Source organism: Macaca fascicularis, chromosome 9 (assembly GCF_037993035.2).
Source record: "Macaca fascicularis isolate 582-1 chromosome 9, T2T-MFA8v1.1".
Classification (NCBI taxonomy): domain Eukaryota; kingdom Metazoa; phylum Chordata; class Mammalia; order Primates; family Cercopithecidae; genus Macaca; species Macaca fascicularis.
In genome coordinates, this window is record NC_088383.1 from 111,136,703 (window position 1) to 111,157,846 (window position 21,144).

Below are 21,144 nucleotides of genomic sequence, written 5' to 3' on the forward strand. Positions count from 1 at the left end.
TTAGGGAACAGCAAGGAGACCTGGATCAGCAAGAAACAAATTTGATAGAGAAGGCAACCTAAGTTTCTGAGTAGCAGCAGAGAGGGCAGAGAATGCGATCTTTTCTGATTAAATTTGCAGTACTGCCGCAGTATGGGATTAGGTGAGGATTAGCGTTTGGAGCGCAAGTGCCCACTAGGGGGTGGTGTTTCAAAAACATATATAGGCCCACTTCGACCCATTTGGACTAAGGTGAAAGGAACGTACAGCAGGTAGAACGACGAAGAGGACGTTCCAACAGTTGGACAGGTTAACCACAATAAAATACGCAAATATTAACTTTCCCGCTTACTGCTAGCGCTCCCTAAATCGGTATCCCAGTGTACCACGAAACTAAACCCTACAGGATGTCTAGAGCTAGTGCCAAACGGTCCCCACGTAAAGCGACTACTACTCCCAGGAACCTTCGCGCGAGGCCAGGTCCTTCTTCCAGGGTGCAAGTGGGTCTCGCCGCACGGCCCTCTGGGATTCGTAGTCTTGCAGTGTCATTCGGGAGTTGTAGTTCCCTTCCCACAATCGGCTGGGCGAGGCGGCGCCGGCGATCAGAGCAGTGCTGGGTGTTCAGGGGCCAAGATGGCGGCGCGCCGGGGACGGAGAGACGGAGTCGCGCCGCCCCCGAGTGGGGGCCCCGGCCCGGACCCTGGCGGGGGAGCCCGCGGCAGCGGTTGGGGAAGTCGAAGCCAAGCGCCGTATGGGACTTTGGGCGCTGTGAGCGGCGGGGAGCAGGTGAGAGGCTGGCTGGCGGCCCGCGGTTGGCAGCAAAGCGGTGTGTGCCGGGCGGTGACACGTGGACGCCACAGGAAAGGGAGGAATCGCCTGGGAGTTGATGCCGGGTGGCCGCGGGAGCCGGGCCGGACCAAGAGGACCCTAGGCCGTTTGCTGGGGGTAGGCGGGCAGAGGCAGCGTCTCTACGGCCATTCCTGGGGGACGCCGGAGGGGCAGAGCCGGGTGTCGGAAACATAACCCGCGGGTGGGGGTCAGGGGTTCGGACTTGGGGTCGAAGGCTGAGACCTCCCTGTAAGGATGCCCAGTGGGGCTCCCTGAGCCCGGCGCCGCAGTTCCCTTTTCGGAGCCACGTGGGGTGGGGGGAGCAATTTTCCCGGGAGAACTTGTCTGCCTCCCCTCCCCCTCTAGGCGGCCCGGGCATCCACGTGGGTCGGGCTCCTGGTGGAGGGGGGCGCAGGCTGCGGGTCCACGTGGGGGCGGGGAAGGAACGTCCACGTGGCTCCCGTCCCAGGCTGTCGGGCATCTAGTATCGGCCTTGGAGCCTCGCTGACGCGAACTGGGTGTGTCTCCACCGGTCCCGCCATCTCCTGCCGGGGCGAGAGGCCCGGGCCGGGAAGGAAGGTAAGAGTCAACTTTGTTCAGAGCCTTGGAGATTTTTTTTCCCTGCTGCTTGGGTGCGCAACGTCTCTCCACTGCTGATGGTGAAGGACTCTCCAGATGTTCCGGGTGTTTGTTCCCTGCGGATGGCGGAGTGTGATGGGGAGGGTAGAGGGCTGAGGCTGAAGGGTTGTGGAGGAGTGAGTTTGTGGCGCTTCTGTCTGACCGGCTTGGGGTGGGTAGTGAGTCACGGGCATTGGCGTTTTGGTTGCTTTGCAGTCTTGCCTTATTAGTGATTGAAGGGGCATGAGGAGTGTCAACATATACCTGGGACAAGGTTAAGAAAGGGAAAGGGAATCCTCTTCTCTCCTCACTTTTTCCTCCAGCATCTCTTTTGGGAAGGCATACTCCTGTAATCTGACACACAGAAACTGGGGTGGTCCGTATGTAAGGCTCTTTGGATATTTTGATGGGGATGGGAAAAGTTGGAGGCGGTTTGAGAACTATTCAACATGTTGTTCAGCAGTTGAACATCTACTGGATGAGGGGGAATTCTGTTAGATTTTTTTTCTTGGCTTTCAAAAAGTGTTATTGTCCTACTCTACAGTGGAGGGCTTCTTAGAAGTTTCCACCTAGGGTGGAAGGGGCAGGAATTAGTTTGAACTGTTATCTCAAACAATTAAACTGAGTCCTTGACAGCGTTTTTTGTGTGTTACTAGGTGGGAGTTGGGCTGCAGGCTGCCTGGTAATGTCAGGTCCGGGAGACCAATCCAGGCCCTTGCCCAGGGAAGAATGGTTTCTGGGACAAGAATTTGGGAGCGCTAATCCCTTCTCCCCTACTTTCTCAGAGGTCACATCTTTCGGGGCTGGTGCTGCCTACCTACCAGAGCCCCAGGGACTAGGCTGGAATCTCAAGACAATGCCTAGCTCTCTATGAACCATTCATTTTCACCTCCATCAGGTGTCCAGTCAGAGAGACGCCCTCACACCTGACCTCACCCATCACTCAATTCCCAAATAGCACAGGGAGAGGCAGGAAGGATCCAAGGTCCAGCTCTAATAGGCATTAAGTGGTAATTTGGGATTGGAGAGGATCTCATGGAGAGATTGTCATTCCCTTCCCCCCAAAACCAAAGATGGGTATATGTGAGCTGGTCAGTCAACCAGTTATTTATTGAAATACCATTATGTTTAGGCACAGGGGATACACAGGTAAACCACACAAACATGGTCTTTATTCCTCAGGATCTATGTTTGAATTAGGATAGAACATGATAAATAATAGTGAATGAGACAAAAGTGCAGGATATTTGGGCTTATGTAATTGGCAGTAGTGATCTACTTTGCAGAGTCTGGGAAGGGACATTTAAAGCTGAGATGTTAAGACTGGAAAACCTTTAATCAGGGAATAGTGAAGGCCTCAAGGAGGAAGAGAGCATGGCTTATTGGAGAAACCGAGACCTGTACTGCAGAGTAGTGGGAGAGGACACGCTGGAGCAGAAGTCTGGTGGGGAAGACTTTGTAAGCTATATTAAAGAGTTTAAACCTAATCCTAAGAGCAGTAAAATGCCATTGAAGGGACTTAGGGAGGGTCTCAGGCAGTGATCAGATATGCATTTAAAAAGCTTCTGGCTGTTTTTGAACCCTGGAGGGAGAAGGTTTGGTGGGGGAAAGCTAGTTGGGAGGTTTTTGAAGTTAGAGGTGCTGATGGCTGGCTCACTTTTAGCCTGGGCTTAGCACTTGGATGATCTTGGTACTCTGGGAGCTGTGCTATTTGGGAATTGAGTGATGGGTGAGGTCAGGTGTAAGGGTGTGTCTGAATGGACACCTGATGGAGGTGAAGATGAGTGGTTCATAGAGAGCTGGGCATTGTCTTGAGATTCCAGCCTAGTCGCTGGGGCTCTGGTAGGTAGGTGGTGGCAGAGGAAGTGGAGTTGCAGCCTCTTGGCTCATCCTGGAGTGTTTGCTGAGCCAGGTGCTATTCAGGTGCAGGTTTGTAATTATAGGATTGTGAAGGCCTGGGAGGAGTTAGTGCCTAAAACCTACCACCTTTCACTTATTCTCTGGGCCTGGCCTCCTAACGCGTCCTTAACCAACCTTTCCTTTCCCTGGGCGTTGGTACCCAGCTCTGTTAGGAGGGTATATATTGTGGTGGTGGTGGTGGGGGACACCTGTTGCTTTTTTCTTTTGGAAGTGGTGCAGAATTTCACTTTGCAGAAGGGGAAAAGAAAAGTCTTGCCTGTCTGCATGTGATCCTGTTCTCAGGCCTTTTTACTTCATGTTTCCTATACAGTAGTTTCCCCTTATCCACAGTTTCTGTTAACCTGCCGTCAACTGGGGTCTAAAAATACGTGAGTACAGTACAGTGAGATATTCTGAGAGCCAGGGAGAGACTACATTCATGTAACTTTTATTACAGTATATTGTTTTAATTGTTCTATTTTATTATTAATTTCTTATTATGCCTAATTTATAACTTAAACTTCATCGTTGGTAGGTATTGTATGTATCAATACATACCAATGTATTGGTAGTATCTGTGGTTTTAGGCATCTACTGGGGGTCTTGGAACTTATCCCTCTAGGATAAGGGGGGACTACTGTAGCGGAGATCCCTGTGGCTCTGGCCTCACCACTACCATTCTAGTCCCTTCTGGCCCTGCCAACACCCACACTCTTGACAGGTCTGGGCGGGCTGCTCGATGCCTAATACAAGAGACCATAAATGCAGCTAGTTCTTAGAGGAGTGTCGGGCGGGGCCTTTCCATCTAGGGAATCAAGCTTTCTCTTCACTTGCTCTCACCTGGTAGGAGTGGGGAAGAGGCCCTTTGCTTGGAATTACCATTGAGAGGTTGAGTGTCTCACCGTTGAGCTTTCAAAATAAGTGTCAGCCGGGCGTGGTGGCTCGTGCTTGTAATCCCAGCACTTCCGGGGGCCGAGTCGGGTGGATCACTTGAGGTTAGGAGTTTGAGACCAGCCTGGCCAATATGGTGAAACCTTGTCTCTACTAAAAATACAAAAATTAGCTGGGCATGGTGGTGGGCGCCTATAATGCCAGCTGCTCCGGAGGCTGAGGCAGGAGAATCGCTTGAACCCAGGAGTCCAAACCCGGGAGTTTCACGGGGCTGGGGGTAGTGGGGTGGGGTGTGATTGCCAGAAAACTTAATGCTGCAGAAAAGTCTATGATTTTAGAGTTGTGAGGAGAGATCACCGTGGGCTGGAAGCTGGGGTGTCTTCTTGAAGAAGATAGGATTTGCACTAAGCAGAGAGCAGAGACCTAAATGGGGTTTGAGGTAGGTGAGGTTGTGCAGCTGCAGCTGTCTCTTTGCTGACCTCTTTTGCTTTGGTGAGCCCCTCAGACTGTTATCTTCACTGCTGCCAGTAGATGATTCTGAACAATCTTGATTTTTCTGATGTTTTTACTCCCGGGTTTTAATCTCCTGTGACTTTAGCTGTTTCTGGTTGGAGCCGAAATGTTTTTCTGCCCCAGAAGGTCCTTGAAAACTGCCATCCTGGCTGGGGCTTTTGCTCGTAGGTTGTGCTTCTCTGCCCTGCTAGCCCGGAAGTTTGGCAACAGTGGGGCAGCTGCTGAGTTTGGGCCCAGCAGTGGAGGGTACCTGATTTATGGAGCATACCAATCAGCTGCTGCCAGAGGGCTCATACCCTTCTCGCCTTCTTCTCTGCTCCAGGTGCTGCTGCACGAGGAAGGGGGTGATTCTGGCTTTGTTAGTCTGTCTCGGCTGGGCCCATCTCTGAGGGACAAGGACCTGGAAATGGAGGAGCTAATGCTGCAGGATGAGACGCTGCTGGGGACCATGCAGAGCTACATGGATGCCTCCCTCATCTCCCTCATCGAGGATTTTGGGAGCCTTGGAGAGGTGAGCTGGGGCTGGGCTTGGATATCTTCAAGCAGGAGCTTTACATGGGAGGCTCTAGCTAAAATTCTTGGCATGGCTCTGCTCTCCCAGGACTTTAGCTTCTTCCTGGGTGCCCAACCTGAACCCTTCAAGTGTATTTTTTGTCTCTAAGGGAAATAGGCTGCAGGCTGCCAGATTATGTCCCATGTAAGAATTCCTTGCCTAACTTGGACTGTAGTCCAAGGCCTTTCCCACTGTCTAGGCCCCTGAACTGCATGTCCAGAGGGTTCTGATCTCTGTTTTTGAGCTCATTTCTAGCCTAGCCGATGGTTGTCTGCTGAGCGTCCCACATCTTATTTGAGGGTAGGGGAATGTGTGAAGCCCAAGCTTGAGTCAAGTCTGACAGGTCCCTGTTGACACCAGAGAGCTGGTGGATGGTAACTGAGATCGGAATCTATGCCTTCTGGTATTCAGATCCCTCTTGCTGCCCCATTAGCTGAGTTGAACCTGGGAGACTGATTCTTTCGATATCCAGTCCTTAGTGGCATAGTAGGTCATTAGGGATGTTGGTAGGACCTTCTGGTTGTTTTTCTGGAGCAGAGCAGGTTATCTCTGGAGGACCAGAATGAAGTGTCGCTGCTCACGGCTCTGACGGAGATCTTGGACAATGCAGATTCTGAGAACCTTTCTCCATTTGACAGCATTCCTGATTCGGAGCTGCTTGTGTCACCCCGGGAGGGCTCCTCTGTGAGTGTGGGACCAGGGGAAGGGGATTGGTATAAAGTTTAGACCCATGCCTGTGGACCTACTCTTATAGCTCTGAAGCATAGACTGATCTCAGGTCTTTCTTTCCTCTTAGCTACACAAGCTGCTTACTCTCTCTCGGACACCTCCAGAACGTGACCTCATCACTCCAGTTGACCCATTGGGGCCCAGTACAGGCAGCAGTAGAGGGAGTGGGGTAAGCCTGACCTAGGGGGCTTCAGAAACTCCCAGGTGGGAGGAATGTGTGGGGACAGATCTGGAAAATACTTTCCCAAAGAAAACTCCTCCTGAGACTTCTCTTCTCTCCTGCAGGTTGAAATGTCTCTTCCAGATCCCCCTTGGGACTTCTCCCCTCCTTCTTTCTTAGAGACTTCTTCCCCCAAGCTTCCCAGCTGGAGGCCCCCAAGATCAAGACCACGCTGGGGCCAATCCCCACCTCCCCAGCAGCGCAGTGATGGAGAAGAAGAAGAGGAGGTGGCCAGCTTCAGTGGCCAGATTCTTGCTGGGGAGCTTGACAACTGTGTGAGCAGTACCCCGGACTTCCCCATGCATTTGGCCTGCCCTGAGGAGGAAGATAAAGCAACAGCAGCAGAGACGGCAGTGCCAGCAGCTGGTGATGAGAGCATCTCCTCCCTGAGTGAGCTGGTGCGGGCCATGCACCCATACTGCCTGCCCAACCTCACCCAACTGGCATCACTTGAGGCTGAGCTTCAGGAGCAGCCAGATGATCTGACGCTGCCTGAGGGCTGTGTAGTGCTGGAGATTGTGGGCCAGGCAGCCACAGCTGGCGATGACCTGGAGATACCAGTTGTGGTGCGACAGGTCTCTCCTGGACCCCAGCCTGTGCTCCTGGATGACTCGCTAGAGACTAGTTCTGCCTTGCAGCTGCTGATGCCTACACTGGAGTCAGAGACGGAGGCTGCTGTGCCCAAGATAACCCTCTGCTCTGAGAAGAAGGGGTTGTCATTGAACTCAGAGGAGAAGCTGGACTCAGCCTGCTTATTGAAGCCCAGGGAGGTCATGGAGCCAGTGGTGCCCAAGGAGCCTCAGAACCCACCTGCCAATGCAGCACCGGGTTCCCAGAGAGCTCGAAAGGGCAGGAAGAAGAAGAGCAAGGAGCAGCCAGCAGCCTGTGTGGAAGGCTATGCCAGGAGGCTGAGGTCATCTTCTCGTGGGCAGTCTGCCGTAGGTACGGAAGTGACCGCTCAGGTAGACAACTTGCAGAAACAGCCTCAGGAAGAACTTCAAAGAGAGTCTGGGCCTCTCCAGGGTAAGGGGAAGCCTCGGGCTTGGGCTCGGGCCTGGGCAGCTGCCTTGGAGAATTCTAGCCCTAAGAACTTGGAGAGAAGTGCTGGACAATGTAGTCCTGCTAAAGAAGGCCCTCTAGACCTCTACCCCAAGTTGACTGACACTATCCAAGCCAACCCTGTACCAACCCATCTCTCATTGGTCAACTCTGCCCAAGCCAGCCCCATGCCAGTTGACTCTGTTGAAGCTGATCCCACTGCAGTTGGCTCTGTTCTAGCTGGCCCTGTACCTGTTGACCCTGGGTTGGTTGACCTTGCTTCAACCAGTTCAGAACTGGTTGAGCCTCTCCCTGCTGGGCCAGTGCTGATCAACCCAGTCCTGGCTGACTCAGCAGCAGTTGACCCTGCAGTGGTTCCCATCTCAGATAACTTGCCACCAGTTGATGCTGTCCCGTCTGGCCCAGCACCAATTGATCTAGCACTAGTTGACCCTGTTCCTAATGACCTGACTGCAGTTGACCCAGTGCTAGTTAAGTCCAGACCAACTGATCCCAGACGTGCTGCAGTGTCATCAGCCCTGGGGGGTCCAGCCCCCCAGCTCCTCCTGGAGTCAGAGTCCTTGGACCCACCAAAGACCATCATCCCTGAAGTCAAAGAGGTTGTGGATTCTCTGAAAATTGAAAGTGGTACCAGTGCTACAACCCATGAAGCCAGACCTCGGCCTCTCAGCTTATCTGAATACCGGCGACGAAGGCAGCAACGCCAAGCAGAAACAGAAGAGAGAAGTCCCCAGCCCCCAACTGGGAAGTGGCCTAGCCTTCCAGAGACTCCCACAGGACTGGCAGACATCCCTTGTCTTGTCATCCCACCAGCCCCAGCCAAGAAGACAGCTCTACAGAGAAGCCCTGAAGCGCCCCCTGAGACTTGCCTTGTGCCTGTAGGTCCCAGCCCTGCTTCTCCTGGTCCTGAGCCACCTGTAAGCAAATCTGTGGCCTCAGCTCTCACTGAGCAGGTGCCATCCCAGGAGATGCCATTGTTGGCGAGACCTTCCTCTCCTGTGCAGTCTGTGTCCCCTGTTGTGCCCACACCTCCTGCAATGCCTACTGCCCTGTCTTTCCCTGCAGGTGGGCTGGGCATACCCCCCAGTCTGCCGCCACCTCCCTTGCAGCCTCCTAGTCTTCCAGTGTCTATGGGTCCAGTCCTACCTGATCCATTTACTCACTATGCCCCCATGCCACCCTGGCCTTGTTATCCTCCTGTGTCCCCTTCTGGCTATCCTTGCCTGCCCCCCCCACCGACAGTGCCCCTAGTGTCTGGTACTCCTGGCGCCTATGCCATGCCTCCCACTTGCAATGTGCCTTGGGCACCCCCACCTGCCCCAGTCTCACCTTACAGTTCCACCTGTACCTATGGGTCCTTGGGATGGGGCCCAGGGCCTCAACATGCTCCATTCTGGTCTACTGTACCCCCGCCTCCTTTGCCTCCAGCCTCCGTTGGGAGAGCTGTTCCCCAAGCTAAGATGGAGTCTAGGGGCACTCCAGCTGGCCCTCCTGAAAATGTACTTCCCGTGTCGATGACTCCTCCCCTCAGTGGGCTACCTGGCCACGGAGCTCCACAGATAGAGCCTACCAAGGTGGAGGTCAAGCCAGTGCTTGCATCTCCCCATCCGAAACATAAGGTGTCTGCCCTGGTGCAAAGTCCCCGGCTGAAGGCTCCAGCGGCTCCAGCATGTGTGTCTGCTGAAGGTGTGACTGTTGAGGAGCCTGCATCAGAGGGGCTAAAGCCTGAGACCCAGGAGACCAGGCCCAGGGAGAAGCCCCCCTTGCCTGCTACCAAGGCTGTTCCGACACCAAGGCAGAGCACTGTCTCCAAGCTGCCTGCTGTCCACCCAGCCCGTCTAAGGAAGCTGTCCTTTCTGCCTACCCCACATACTCAGGGTTCTGAAGATGTGGTACAGGCTTTCATCAGTGAGATTGGTGAGTGCCACACAGTTCCCCTACATAGTCCCCAAGTTGGCTGGGGGACTCTTCTCTGTAGAACAGGATAAGCCACCCTGATGAGGCTGGCCTTTGTTGGATTTCTTTGGGGGAGTTTTTTGTTTTCGTTGTTTTGTTTTGAGACGGAGTCTGGCTGTGTCGCCAGGCTGGAGTGCAGTGGCGCAATCTCGGCTCACTGCAACCTCCACCTCCCAGGTTCATGCCATTCTCCTGCCTCAGCCTCCCAAGTAGCTGGGACTACAGGTGCCCACCACCATGTCCAGCTAATTTTTGTATTTCTAGTAGAGACGAGGTTTCACCATGTTAGGCAGGTTGGTCTTGATCTCCTGATCTTGTGATTCACCCGCCTCAACCTTCCAAAGTGCTGGGATTACAGGCGTGAGCCGCCGCGCCAGACCTTTTTTTTTTTTTTTTTTTTTTTTTTTGAGATGGAGTCTCCCTCTGTCGCCCAGGCTGGAGTGCAGTGGCGCGATCTTGACTCACTGCAACCTCCGCCTCCTGGGTTCAAACGATTCTCCTGCCTCTGCCTCCCCAGTAGCTGGCATTACAGGTGCTTACATCCACACCCGGCTAATTTTTATATTTTTAGTGGAGGTGAGGTTTCACCATGTTGCCCAGGTTGGTCTCAATCTCTTGACCTCATGATCCCCCCGCCTCAGCCTTCCAAAGTACTGGGATTATAGGTGTGAGCCACCGTGCCTAGCCTGTTTCTGTTTTTAAGAGATGAGGTCTCCCTGTGTTGCCCAGGCTGGACTTGAACTCCTGGGCTCAAGTGGTCCTCCCACCTCAGCCTTCCAAGTAGCTTGGATTTATAGGCACAGATGTGTGCCACCATGCCTGGCTGTGGAGGGTTCTTCAGAGGCAGAGCTCTGGGTTGGTTTGAATCCTTCATGCTTTGTGCTGCTACCTTGGTTCACTTAGTACAGAGGGCAGGGGGAGTGGAAAGGGAGAAGTGAGATGATTTGGGGGCTTCCTGGGACCTGTGTACTCAGTTGATAGGGGCTCGTTTTCAATCCTGTGTTGTGTGCCTCCACAGGTATTGAGGCATCGGACCTGTCCAGTCTGCTGGAGCAGTTTGAGAAATCAGAAGGTGAGGGAACATGGGTAGTTTTGTTCCAACTCTTTTTTTGGTGATACTTCTTTTGGGCCTAGCCCTGTAGTTGCTTTAACTAGGGTGAGAGGGGACAGCCTTAGCCACTAGAGCAGCTCCCTAATTGGAAGATGGAGACAAGATTGAACTGTGATGGTAATCCAAGCTAGGGACGGCAGTGATACAGGAAGGAAGGTATTATAAAAGAGTAGACTGAGAATCCAGGCCGGGCGCGGTGGCTCATGACTGTAATCCCAGCACTTTGGGAAGCTGAGGCGGGCGGATCACGAAGTCAGGAATTTGAGACCAGCCTGGCCAACATGGTGAAACCCCATCTCTACTAAAAATACAAAACTTAGCTGGGCGAGGTGGCGGGTGCCTGTAATCCCAGCTTCTCGGGAGGCTGAGGCAGGAGGATTGTTTGCACCCAGCAGACAGAGATTGTAGTGAGCCGAGATTGTGCTGTTGCATTTTAGCCTGGGCGACAGGGTGAGACTCCGTCTCAAAAAAAAAAAAAAAAAAAAAAAAAAGGGAATCCAAGCAGGTTGGGGTTGTTTAGGGACGTTTTTCTAGAGGGAAGTAGCTTTCAGGCTGGACATTGAAAGACAGGTAGGAATTCACAGAGAGAATATGTGTGGCAACTAAAGGCAAAGGGTAGGTATAGGAAGAATGGCATATGGCACATTCGAAAGGCAATGAATAGCTGGCTTTCTCAGTATAAGGCATGGATGTAGGTGCTATGGAGGACACTGTATCCTGTTCTCAAGGAGCTTATGGTCTAACTGGGGAGAAGAATCTACAGAAATGATTCCTGAGTTGGTAACAAGGCAAAATAGAAAATGTGATTTGTAGAATGAGAGTAGGCTGTGAGGCCAGGAAGCTAGTTAGGCAGATCATAGATCACCTTGAACACTAGGCTTATACATTTGGACTTTATCTCAAATTCAGTGGAGGAATGTGGGTGTTTCTGAGCAGAAAAGAGACATGATTAAAAATAGTACTTGGTCATCCACTGGAGGAGATTGGATCTCTTCGGGGAGATCCCAACAGGGAATATATAGGCAAAGTGGATTTTCCTCCTTTGGGTCTCAAAGCAAGCCCTTCTGTGCCGCCTCAGTTAGAACATCTGGTTGGGCTTTTAACTAGTATGGTTTCTTTGCAGCCAAAAAGGAGTGTCCTCCTCCGGCTCCTGCTGACAGCTTGGCTGTAGGAAACTCAGGGTAAGTATGGAGATGTGAGCGAGTTACCCTACAGCTGTTGGTCAGCAGCCGGCTGACACTCCAGGACCATCAACTGGATGCGTCTGTTGCAGGGACGTTGTAGTCAGCTCTAGAGTCTTTCCCTGTTTCCCCACCCCTAACTCTGCCCATCACTACTGGGCAGTATCTTGGGTGGTGAGGTGAGGACGGGCATGTTCACTGCCCTCCAGCTGATTCCAATCAGGGGTTCCAAATGTCCTGGAGGTGCCTTTTATCTCCTGGCAAGTCATGCCTTTGGGGATTTCTTTCCTTCATTTAATAACACTTTAAGTTCACTCAGTGCTGGTAATGTTGTAACTTAAAGTGGAGGAAGATATTAATGGCTAGGACTCATTTTTCATGTTCATGGTCCTCCATCCTGTTCTGCCAAGCATGTTCCCCTCCACATTGATTTCAGGTTGGTTTGAGCTGGGCAGGTGAGACTCCTGATGTGAAGGAAGTGGTGGGTATTCAAGGTCATGGCCAGCCTGCCTCTTGGAATTGGGCAGGGCTGAGTTGAGACCCAATCTGTAGTTCAGTCAATAAGACCCTTTTGTGCAGGAAGAAGATGATGGGGGCAGTTTGTGCATCCCATTCTTCTCTGCACCTACCCCTTCCCGTTGATTTGTGAGAAAGGCAAATGTACAAGATGTTGAGGAGGCAATGAATCAGGCTTTCCCTTTTCCCCCCCGCCAGCGGCGTTGACATTCCCCAGGAGAAGAGGCCCCTAGACCGGTTACAAGCCCCAGAACTGGCCAACGTGGCAGGTGGGTTCAGGGTGGGGAATTCTGCCTGTGATTAGTCTTTGCGGCAACAGTTGCTGAGCCTACTCCAAATCAATTGTGTGTAGGCATTAAGGATATAGAGATCTGGCCGGGCGCGGTGGCTCAAGCCTGTAATCCCAGCACTTTGGGAGGCCGAGACGGGCGGATCACGAGGTCAGGAGATCGAGACCATCCTGGCTAACACGGTGAAACCCCGTCTCTACTAAAAAATACAAAAAACTAGCCGGGCGAGGTGGCGGGCGCCTGTAGTCCCAGCTACTCGGGAGGCTGAGGCAGGAGAATGGTCTAAACCCGGGAGGCGGAGCTTGCAGTGAGCTGAGATCCGGCCACTGCACCCCAGCCTGGGCGACAGAGCAAGACTGTGTCTCAAAAAAAAAAAAAAAAAAAAAGATATAGAGATCTGATCTCCAGCCTTGAGGTACTCACAGTCTAGAGGGCAGATGTGTAAACAAATGAGCATGTTGAGTATCAGGTGCTATGTTACAGCCTATGGGCCGGGCACAGTGGCTCGCGCCTGTAATCCCAGCACTTTGGGAGGCCGAGGCAGGTGGATCACTTGAGGTCAGGAGTTTGAGACCAGCCTGGCCCACACGGTGAAACCCTATCTTTATTTAAAAAATACAAAAATTAGTTGGGCGTGGTGGTACACGCCTGTAGTCCCAGCTACTTAGGAGGCTGAGGCAGGAGAATCACTTAAATCCAGGAGGCGGAGTTTGCAGTGAGCTAAGATTGTGCCGCTGCGCTCCAGCCTGGGCGACACAGCAAGACTCCATCTCAAAAAAAAAAAAAAAAAAAGGCTGGGCGCGGTGACTCACGCCTGTAATCCCAGCACTTTGGGAGGCTGAGGCGGGCGGATCACGTGGTCAGGAGATTGAGACCATCCTGGCTAACACAGTGAAACCCCATCTCTACTAAAAATACAAAAAAATTAGCTGGGCGTGATGGTGGGTGCCTGTAGTCCCAGCTACTTGGAAGGCTGAGGCAGGAGAATGGCGTGAACTCAGGAGGCGGAGCTTGCAGTGAGCCAAGTTCGCACCAGTGCCCTCCAGCCTGGGCGACAGAGCGAGACTGTCTCAGAAGAAAAAAAAAAAAGGCCGGGTGTGGTGGTTCACGCCTTTAATCCCAGCAGTTTGGGAGGCTGAGGCAGGTGGATCACGAGGTCAGGAGATTGAGACCATCCTGGCTAACACAGTGAAACCTGGTCTCCGCTAAAAATACAAAAAATTAGCTGGGCGTGGTGGTAGGTGCCTGTAGTCCCAGCTACTTGGGAGGCTGAGGCAGAAGAATGGCATGAACCCAGGAGGCGGAGCTTGCAGTGAGCTAAGATCGCGCCACTGCACTCCAGCCTGGGTGACAGAGTGAGACTCCGTCCCACCAAAAAAAAAAAAAAAAAAAACATATGGATTACAGTGAGATGTGAAGAGGGACAGTCAGGGTAGGGTTATATAGAAACTAATATCCTAAGCTGAGGCTTGAGAAACTATCAATCAGGTGGTAGATTTAGGGGAGAGGACATTCTAGGAAGACGGAGCAGCTTGAATGAACTGAAGAAACAAAACCAGCCAGGTATGTTTTGGGGAATTGTGAGTGGCTTGGTTTAGCTGGAGTGTAGTAGCTGATCAGGGCAGTGGGCAGAGGTAAAGCAAGAGATAAAATTGGAGTGGTAAATAGAAGGTCAGATTATAGGGACCTCAAATGCCATATTAAGCTCTTTGGACTTTATCCTATGCATTGAAGAAACTTTACCAGATTGGTTTTTGGGTGCTCCATCTAGCAGGAATATAGAAGACAGGTGGATGACTCTGAAACTGGAAGTGGGGAGACCATCAGAATATGACTACATGAGTAGGCAAGATGCAGCCTAGAAGTCAGGCAGTACTGGGTGGAGGGGGCGGATCTGAGAATGGAGAGCTAGACTGTAGGACCTGCCCGCCAGCTAGGTCTGGGTAGTGAGAGGATGAGGGCTTTAGGAAGATCCTAGCTGGCTGGATTTCTCTTGCTGGTTCCCAAGTTGGGGAACATGGGGAAGGAACAGTTGAAGCAGTGGGAGAAGTTGGGCTGCTTACCTTGCTTGGTGTACTTTGTGAGATGAGGTGGGGGTCTCTGGAGGCTATATACACAGTATTTGGAAGTGTAGAATCGGATCTCACCCTGCTATCTCCATCCTCCCTCCCCACCACAGGGCTCACCCCTCCAGCTACCCCTCCCCACCAGTTATGGAAGCCCCTGGCTGCTGTCTCACTGCTGGCCAAAGCCAAATCTCCTAAGTCCACCGCCCAGGAGGGAACCCTGAAGCCTGAAGGAGTTACGGAGGCCAAACATCCAGCTGCAGTTCGCCTCCAAGAAGGGGTCCATGGCCCTAGTCGAGTCCATGTGGGCTCTGGGGACCATGACTATTGTGTCCGGAGCAGGACTCCCCCAAAAAAGATGCCTGCCCTAGTCATTCCAGAGGTGGGCTCCCGATGGAATGTCAAGCGCCATCAGGACATCACCATCAAACCTGTTTTGTCCTTGGGCCCAGCTGCCCCTCCGCCCCCATGCATAGCTGCCTCCCGGGAGCCACTTGATCACAGGACTAGCAGTGAGCAGGCAGATCCCTCAGCGCCCTGCCTTGCCCCATCCAGCTTGCTGTCCCCTGAGGCCTCACCCTGCCGGAATGACATGAACACTAGGACTCCCCCTGAACCCTCAGCCAAGCAGCGGTCAATGCGCTGTTACCGAAAAGCCTGCAGGTCAGCCAGCCCCTCAAGCCAGGGCTGGCAGGGCCGCCGAGGCCGCAACAGTCGTTCTGTCAGCTCCGGGTCCATCCGGACCAGCGAAGCATCTTCCTCCTCATCCTCATCGTCGTCTTCCTCATCCCGATCTCGGTCCAGGTCCCTCTCCCCCCCACACAAGAGGTGGCGAAGGTGAGCTTTGATGGCCTTGTAGGTTCTCTCCATTTAGGAAGTTGACGTACTTCTGTGGTTTACTTTGAAAGCTTTTACACATTGACTTTGGTACTTCCAGGCGCTAAGGCTTCTATTTCTGTCTTTGTCTTTTGTGTTTTCCCTTTTCCGGGATTGTTGAAGGAGGCAAGCTGTGAGACGATTGCTTCTGTCCCCTGTTGGAGTTTGGGGTATCAGTGAGGTCTCCTGCTTCCTTGAGACCTGCCGTGGGGAGACTTTTAGGGTTTGAGTTTGACCATGTTGATTTTTTTCACATACTGTATCAGCCTTCATTTTTGGTATTCTGGGTGCTATGTGAGGTAGTGGGTTACCTGTTAATAGAAAATAGTTCTTCCGTTAATCATCTGCTGAGGAAGGTGTCTGGGGCAGTTCCTTTGGGTGTCGCTATGGCCTCATCTATTTCCTGGCAATATCTTTTTTTCTCAGTAACCAAGTTTTCCCACTTAAGGAATAATTCTTGAATTTTGGAGATGATATATATCTTCAGAACTGGCCCATACTACAAGTCTAGCAGTTACCTCTCTCTTTACCATGCTCACAGTATTTCCATGAGACCTGGTAGGGGAGCAATAGTAACCCAAAAGACCCAGGATTGGCCCCAGCACCACAGATAGCTGGGTGTGAGACCTAGGGCTCAGCCCTCTCCCTGAGTCTCCATTTATTGTTCTTCCTCTTTCTGATTTGTTAAGTATTTTTCAATTTTTAGTTGCACAATTGAAAATAAATGTGATCTCTTCCAAAACACTCCACAACATTCCAGGTACACCTAAAGTTCCACGAAGGGCTTCAGTTTGTTCATCTGTGAAGGAAAATTGTTCTTCTAGACCTCTTCTACTCTGCTTTGTCTTTGGTCCTGAGCTTCCTGAAAGAAAGATAGGACTGGGGCCTGGGTGAGATAAGCAGAGTATACTTGAACCACTCCCAGCATTCCTGCATGCCCTCTTTTTCTTCAGGTCCAGCTGTAGTTCCTCCGGACGTTCTCGAAGATGCTCTTCCTCTTCTTCGTCATCATCTTCCTCTTCGTCTTCCTCATCCTCATCATCCAGTTCCCGAAGCCGCTCACGCTCCCCATCCCCCCGCCGGAGAAGTGACAGGAGGCGGCGGTGAGCACGTGTTTAGGGAGCACCATGCACCTGGCATGCAGGTGTCTAAGAGTTCTGAGTCTTGAATTGTCTTATGTTTGGGGGGCTGACGACACCTTCTCTTGTCAGGTACAGCTCTTACCGTTCACATGACCATTACCAAAGGCAAAGAGTGCTGCAAAAGGAGCGTGCAATAGTGAGTAGAGGAACAGGTCATGGGAGGAGGGGGCTTACCCGCTGAACCTTGAGCTCAGAGAGCTGCCTGCAGCTGTAGCCCTGGCTCATGGTATGCTGATTTTTTTTCATTTCCAAACATAGGAAGAAAGAAGGGTGGTCTTCATTGGAAAGATACCTGGCCGCATGACTCGATCAGAGCTGAAACAGAGGTTCTCCGTTTTTGGAGAGATTGAGGAGTGCACCATCCACTTCCGTGTCCAGGGGTAAGCTTGAGCCCCAAGGTCAGGATGTTCTTTCTATCCCATTCATCTACCTTGATGTTTCTTTGTCTTGCCTCTTTGCTCTGGTGTGCTGAGCAATATGGGGCACCTTCATTTCTGTAGTCACAGGGTTGGCCACTGGGAATGAGAAGAACCACCTCTGTACCCTGGGGTGCTGTGTCTCCTCCATGGCATGGGCCCATATAGTCACTCCAGCCCCTGCCTTACCCTCTTCCTACCAGGGACAACTACGGCTTTGTCACTTATCGCTATGCTGAGGAGGCATTTGCAGCCATCGAGAGTGGCCACAAGCTGAGGCAGGCAGATGAGCAGCCCTTTGATCTCTGCTTTGGGGGCCGAAGGCAGTTCTGCAAGAGGAGTTATTCTGATCTTGGTGAGTGGAGGGAGGGCCTAAAGCTTTGGAATACTTCATCCCCTCCCCAGAAGGGTTCCTAACCCTTTGTGAGTGGGGCTAGGCAGACTTATCTTAGTTTGACATACAAAGAACCCAAGGGGGCTGGGTGCAGTGGCTCACGCCTGTAATCCCAGCACTTTGGGAGGCCGAGGTGGGCAGATCACGAGGTCAGGAGTTTAAGACCAGCCTGGCCAACATGATGAAACCCCGTCTCTACCAAAAATAGAAAAAATTAGCTGGAGGTGGTGGCACGTACCTGTAATCCCAGCTACTCGGGAGGCTGAGGCAGGAGAATTGCTTGAACCCGGGACGCGGAGATTGCAGTGAGCCAAGATCACAGCACTGTACTCCAGTCTGGGCAACAGAGCGAGACTGTCTGAAAAAAACAAAAAAAGACTCAAGGGGTGAAAAAACAAAAAAAGACCCAAATGGGGACTGGGGACTCTATCTCTTTGACTTAAAATTAGAGCAGTTTTCACTCCATCCGTTTTTGGGATGGGAGATAGCCATTTGCAGACCCTGTGGTTGGGAAGTGTGGTCAGAGACCTTGAAGTTTGTCTTTACCTTTATAGACTCCAACCGGGAGGACTTTGACCCTGCACCTGTAAAGAGCAAATTTGATTCTCTTGACTTTGACACATTGTTGAAACAGGCCCAGAAGAACCTCAGGAGGTAACCTTGGGCCCTTCCCTGCTACCCTTTTTCTCCTTTGGAGGTGCCCAACCTCCTCCACCCCTTCCCCTACTCTAGGGGAGAGAGCTGCTAGTGAGATGACTGTTTTATAAAGAAACGGAAAAAAGTGAAATAAAAAATGTGTTGAATCAGATTTTTTAAAAAGGGTATTTGTTTTTTTATAACAGGTATTGAAACAAGTTAACTTGCATTCCTATGTAAGATAGGTGGGGCTGAGGGGATCCCCAGTGTTTGGAACATAAGTCACTATGCAGACTAATAAACATCAACTAGAGAGAACTCCCAACTGCTGTTGTGCTTCTTTGTATGGTGCTAATGCCAAATGTATTCACTTTTCCTATCTGAACATGGTCCAGGGACATGCCTCTCCCTGGTCAGGTGCAAAAATCCCACTGGATTTGAAACTTGGTTCCTCAGATGTCTTGTCTAAAATGAGTCATTTAGGACAGTGCTTCTCAACTTTAAAGAGAATTCGAATCATCTAGCGATCTTTTTAGAATGTAGATTCTGACAATGGGATGATGACACCGTCCAGGAAGGGTTTTTGATAACAAGGACCTAGAGAAGCTCACATTTGTTTCAAAGAAAGGTTTTCTAAACTGGGACTGGTGTATACATTCATCATGTCAGTTATGTTCATTTTATAATAGTTTGAGCACACTGCATAGCGCAACAGGTGCTCAGATGTTTTAAATAATGCATGTCGGGCGCGGTGGCTCAGGCCTGTAATCCCAGCACTTTGGGAGGCAGAGGCGGGTGAATCACGAGGTCAGGAGATGGAGACCATCCTGGCCAACATGGTGAAACCGTGTCTCTACTGAAAGTACAAAAAATTGGGCCGGGCGCGGTAGCTCAAGCCTGTAATCCCAGCACTTTGGGAGGCCGAGGCGGGCGGATCACGAGGTCAGGAGATCGAGACCATCCTGGCTAACACGGTGAAACCCCATCTCTACTAAAAAAACACACACACACAAAAAACTAGTCGGGCGAGGTGGTGGGCGCCTGTAGTCCCAGCTACTCGGGAGGCTGAGGCGGGAGAATGGCGTAAACCCGGGAGGCGGAGCTTGCAGTGAGCTGAGATCTGGCCACTGCACTCCGGCCTGGGCGACAGAGTGAGACTCCGTATCAAAAAAAAAAAAAAGGCCGGGCGCGGTGGCTCAAGCCTGTAATCCCAGCACTTTGGGAGGCCGAGGCGGGCGGATCACAAGGTCAGGAGATCGAGACCACAGTGAAACCTCGTCTCTACTAAAAATACCAAAAAAAATTAGCCGGGCGCGGTGGCGGGCGCCTGTAGTCCCAGCTACTCAGGAGGCTGAGGCAGGAGAATGGCGGGAACTCGGGAGGCGGAGCTTGCAGTGAGCCGAGATCACGCCACTGCACTCCAGCCTGGGCAACAGCGTGAGACTCCGTCTCAAAAAAAAAAAAAAAAAAAAAAATGGCCAGGTGTGGTGGCGGTTGCCTGTAGTCCTAGCTACTTGGGAGGCTGAGGCAAGAGAATGGCATGAACCCAGGAGGCGGAGCTTGCAGTGAGCCCAGATTGTGCCACTGCACTCCAGCCTGGGTGACAGAGCGAGAGTCTGTCTCAAAAAAAAAGAAATAATAATAATGTATGCATGTGGGTAGAATAGGAAGCATGGGGAAGAGGGAACTGTGGAGGTTGTTTTTTTTTTTTTTTGCCTTTTTTTTTGTTTCTGAAATGGAGTCTTGTTCTGTCTCCCAGGCTGGAGTGCAGTGGCACAATTTTGGCTCACTGCAACCTCTACCTTGTGGGTTCAAATGATTCTCCTGCCTCAGCTTCCTGAGTAGCTGGGACTACAGGCACCTGTCACCATGCCTGGCTAATTTTTTTGTATTTTTAGTAGAGAAAGGGTTTCACCGTGTTGGCCAGAGCTGTTCTTGAACTCCTGACCTCAGGTGATCCACCCACCTTGGCCTCCCAAAGTGCTGAGATTACAGGCGTGAACCACCATGCCTGGCTTTGTTTTTGATTTTTGAGATAGGATCTCACTCTGTGGCCCAGGCTGGGTTGCAGTGGCAGGATCATAGCTCATTGCAGCTTTGACCTCCCTGGCTCAGTCGATCCTCCCGCCCCAGCCTCCCAAGTAGCTGGGACACAGGTGCGTGCCACTACACCTGGCTAATCTTTAAAATTTGTAGAGAGAGGGGGGTTTCACTATGTTGTCCAGGCTGACCTCTAACTCCTGGGCTTAAGGGATCCTCCCATCTTGGCCTTCCAAAGTGTTGAGATAACAGGTGTGAGCCACTGTGCCTGGCCAGTTTTATACAGGAGAGGGGAGTGTCTGGAGAAAGGCAAAGGAGAGGTGTGTTCCATGAGAATCCTTATCCTTCTTGAGCGGCATTAGTGGGAGGTAGCCAAGGGGTAGTGGGTAGGATCGAAGCGATTGCTAACTGCTAATATGATCTGAAATGTGGCAGAACTTGGAATTAACTTGGTAGATGTGAGCATTGATATTGGAGTTACTCATGACAAAGGGAGTAACTCTGACCCTGGAGAAAGAAGGGTTATTCAGGTTTAGTGCATGACATCTTTCCTCTTCATGGAGCTGACCTAAGGCGGAATATAAGGGGAATGGGAGGGGCGGCTTGGAAATCAACACCTGCCACCCTCACGACTGATAACTTGAAGGATCCTCTGGACGACTGATAACTTGAAGGATCCTCTGAACAACACCTCCCACCCTCACGACGGATAACTTGAAGGAGCCTCTGCAGCAGAGGCAGGAGTCTGGAGGCTGGGATAGTATCAGAAAGGGCCTCCCTGGGTGTTGGAGGCAATGAAGATGAAGGGCGAGAATCCATTGGCCGCGCCAGTGCGCCAGTGGGGGCGGTTGGGAGATCTTGTAGACCAAGTCTAGAACGGGGAAGGACTGTTCGAGCCCGCTTGTCCACTCATTACTCTGGAATCCGAATCCCAGCAGGGGCGCGGGAAACCGCTGCTCTGAGAAAAGGTACCTCCCCCAGAAAGACAGCGCGGGAAGTCCCGAGTTTCCCGCCACGCCGAGGGCGTGACCCTTGACGTCAGAGCTCCACCTCCACAAACTGGCGGCCAGTGGGCTCCGCCCTTAACCAAGATGGCGATACACGTGGGACCGGAAAGAGTTTATAGATTTCCCGTCTACCCTACCTCTGAGGTGGAGGTGGGACTGTCCTGTGGAGCCCCGCCCTTTCCGCTATGCGCCCGCGCGGCGCAATGACGTACACGGGCCCGCCC

General features: G+C 51.9%; 1 protein-coding gene across 17 annotated transcripts; it reads left to right on the top strand.

Annotated features, from left to right (window-relative positions):
• Window positions 1–583: 583 nt before the first annotated feature.
• Window positions 584–18,198, top strand: PPRC1 (PPARG related coactivator 1). Of its 17 annotated transcripts, XM_045361441.3 has the most exons (15): window positions 1,287–1,386; window positions 4,554–4,654; window positions 5,051–5,239; window positions 5,819–5,965; window positions 6,078–6,179; window positions 6,296–9,206; window positions 10,264–10,317; window positions 11,480–11,537; window positions 12,252–12,322; window positions 14,523–15,246; window positions 16,239–16,388; window positions 16,497–16,563; window positions 16,686–16,807; window positions 17,047–17,198; window positions 17,792–18,198. In XM_045361441.3, the coding sequence occupies exons 2-15, from the start codon at window positions 4,643–4,645 to the stop codon at window positions 17,893–17,895; spliced, it is 4,863 nt and encodes a 1,620-aa protein (XP_045217376.1). In that variant the 5' UTR covers window positions 1,287–1,386; window positions 4,554–4,642; the 3' UTR covers window positions 17,896–18,198. The 17 variants fall into 17 exon arrangements, 13 of the variants coding, with proteins under 13 accessions (XP_005566330.1, XP_045217375.1, XP_065377407.1 ...); XM_005566273.5 differs by lacking the exons at window positions 1,287–1,386; window positions 4,554–4,654 and adding an exon at window positions 584–765; XM_045361440.3 differs by lacking the exons at window positions 1,287–1,386; window positions 4,554–4,654 and adding an exon at window positions 584–765 and having other exon boundaries at window positions 16,503–16,563.
• The last annotated feature ends 2,946 nt before the right edge of the window (window positions 18,199–21,144 follow it).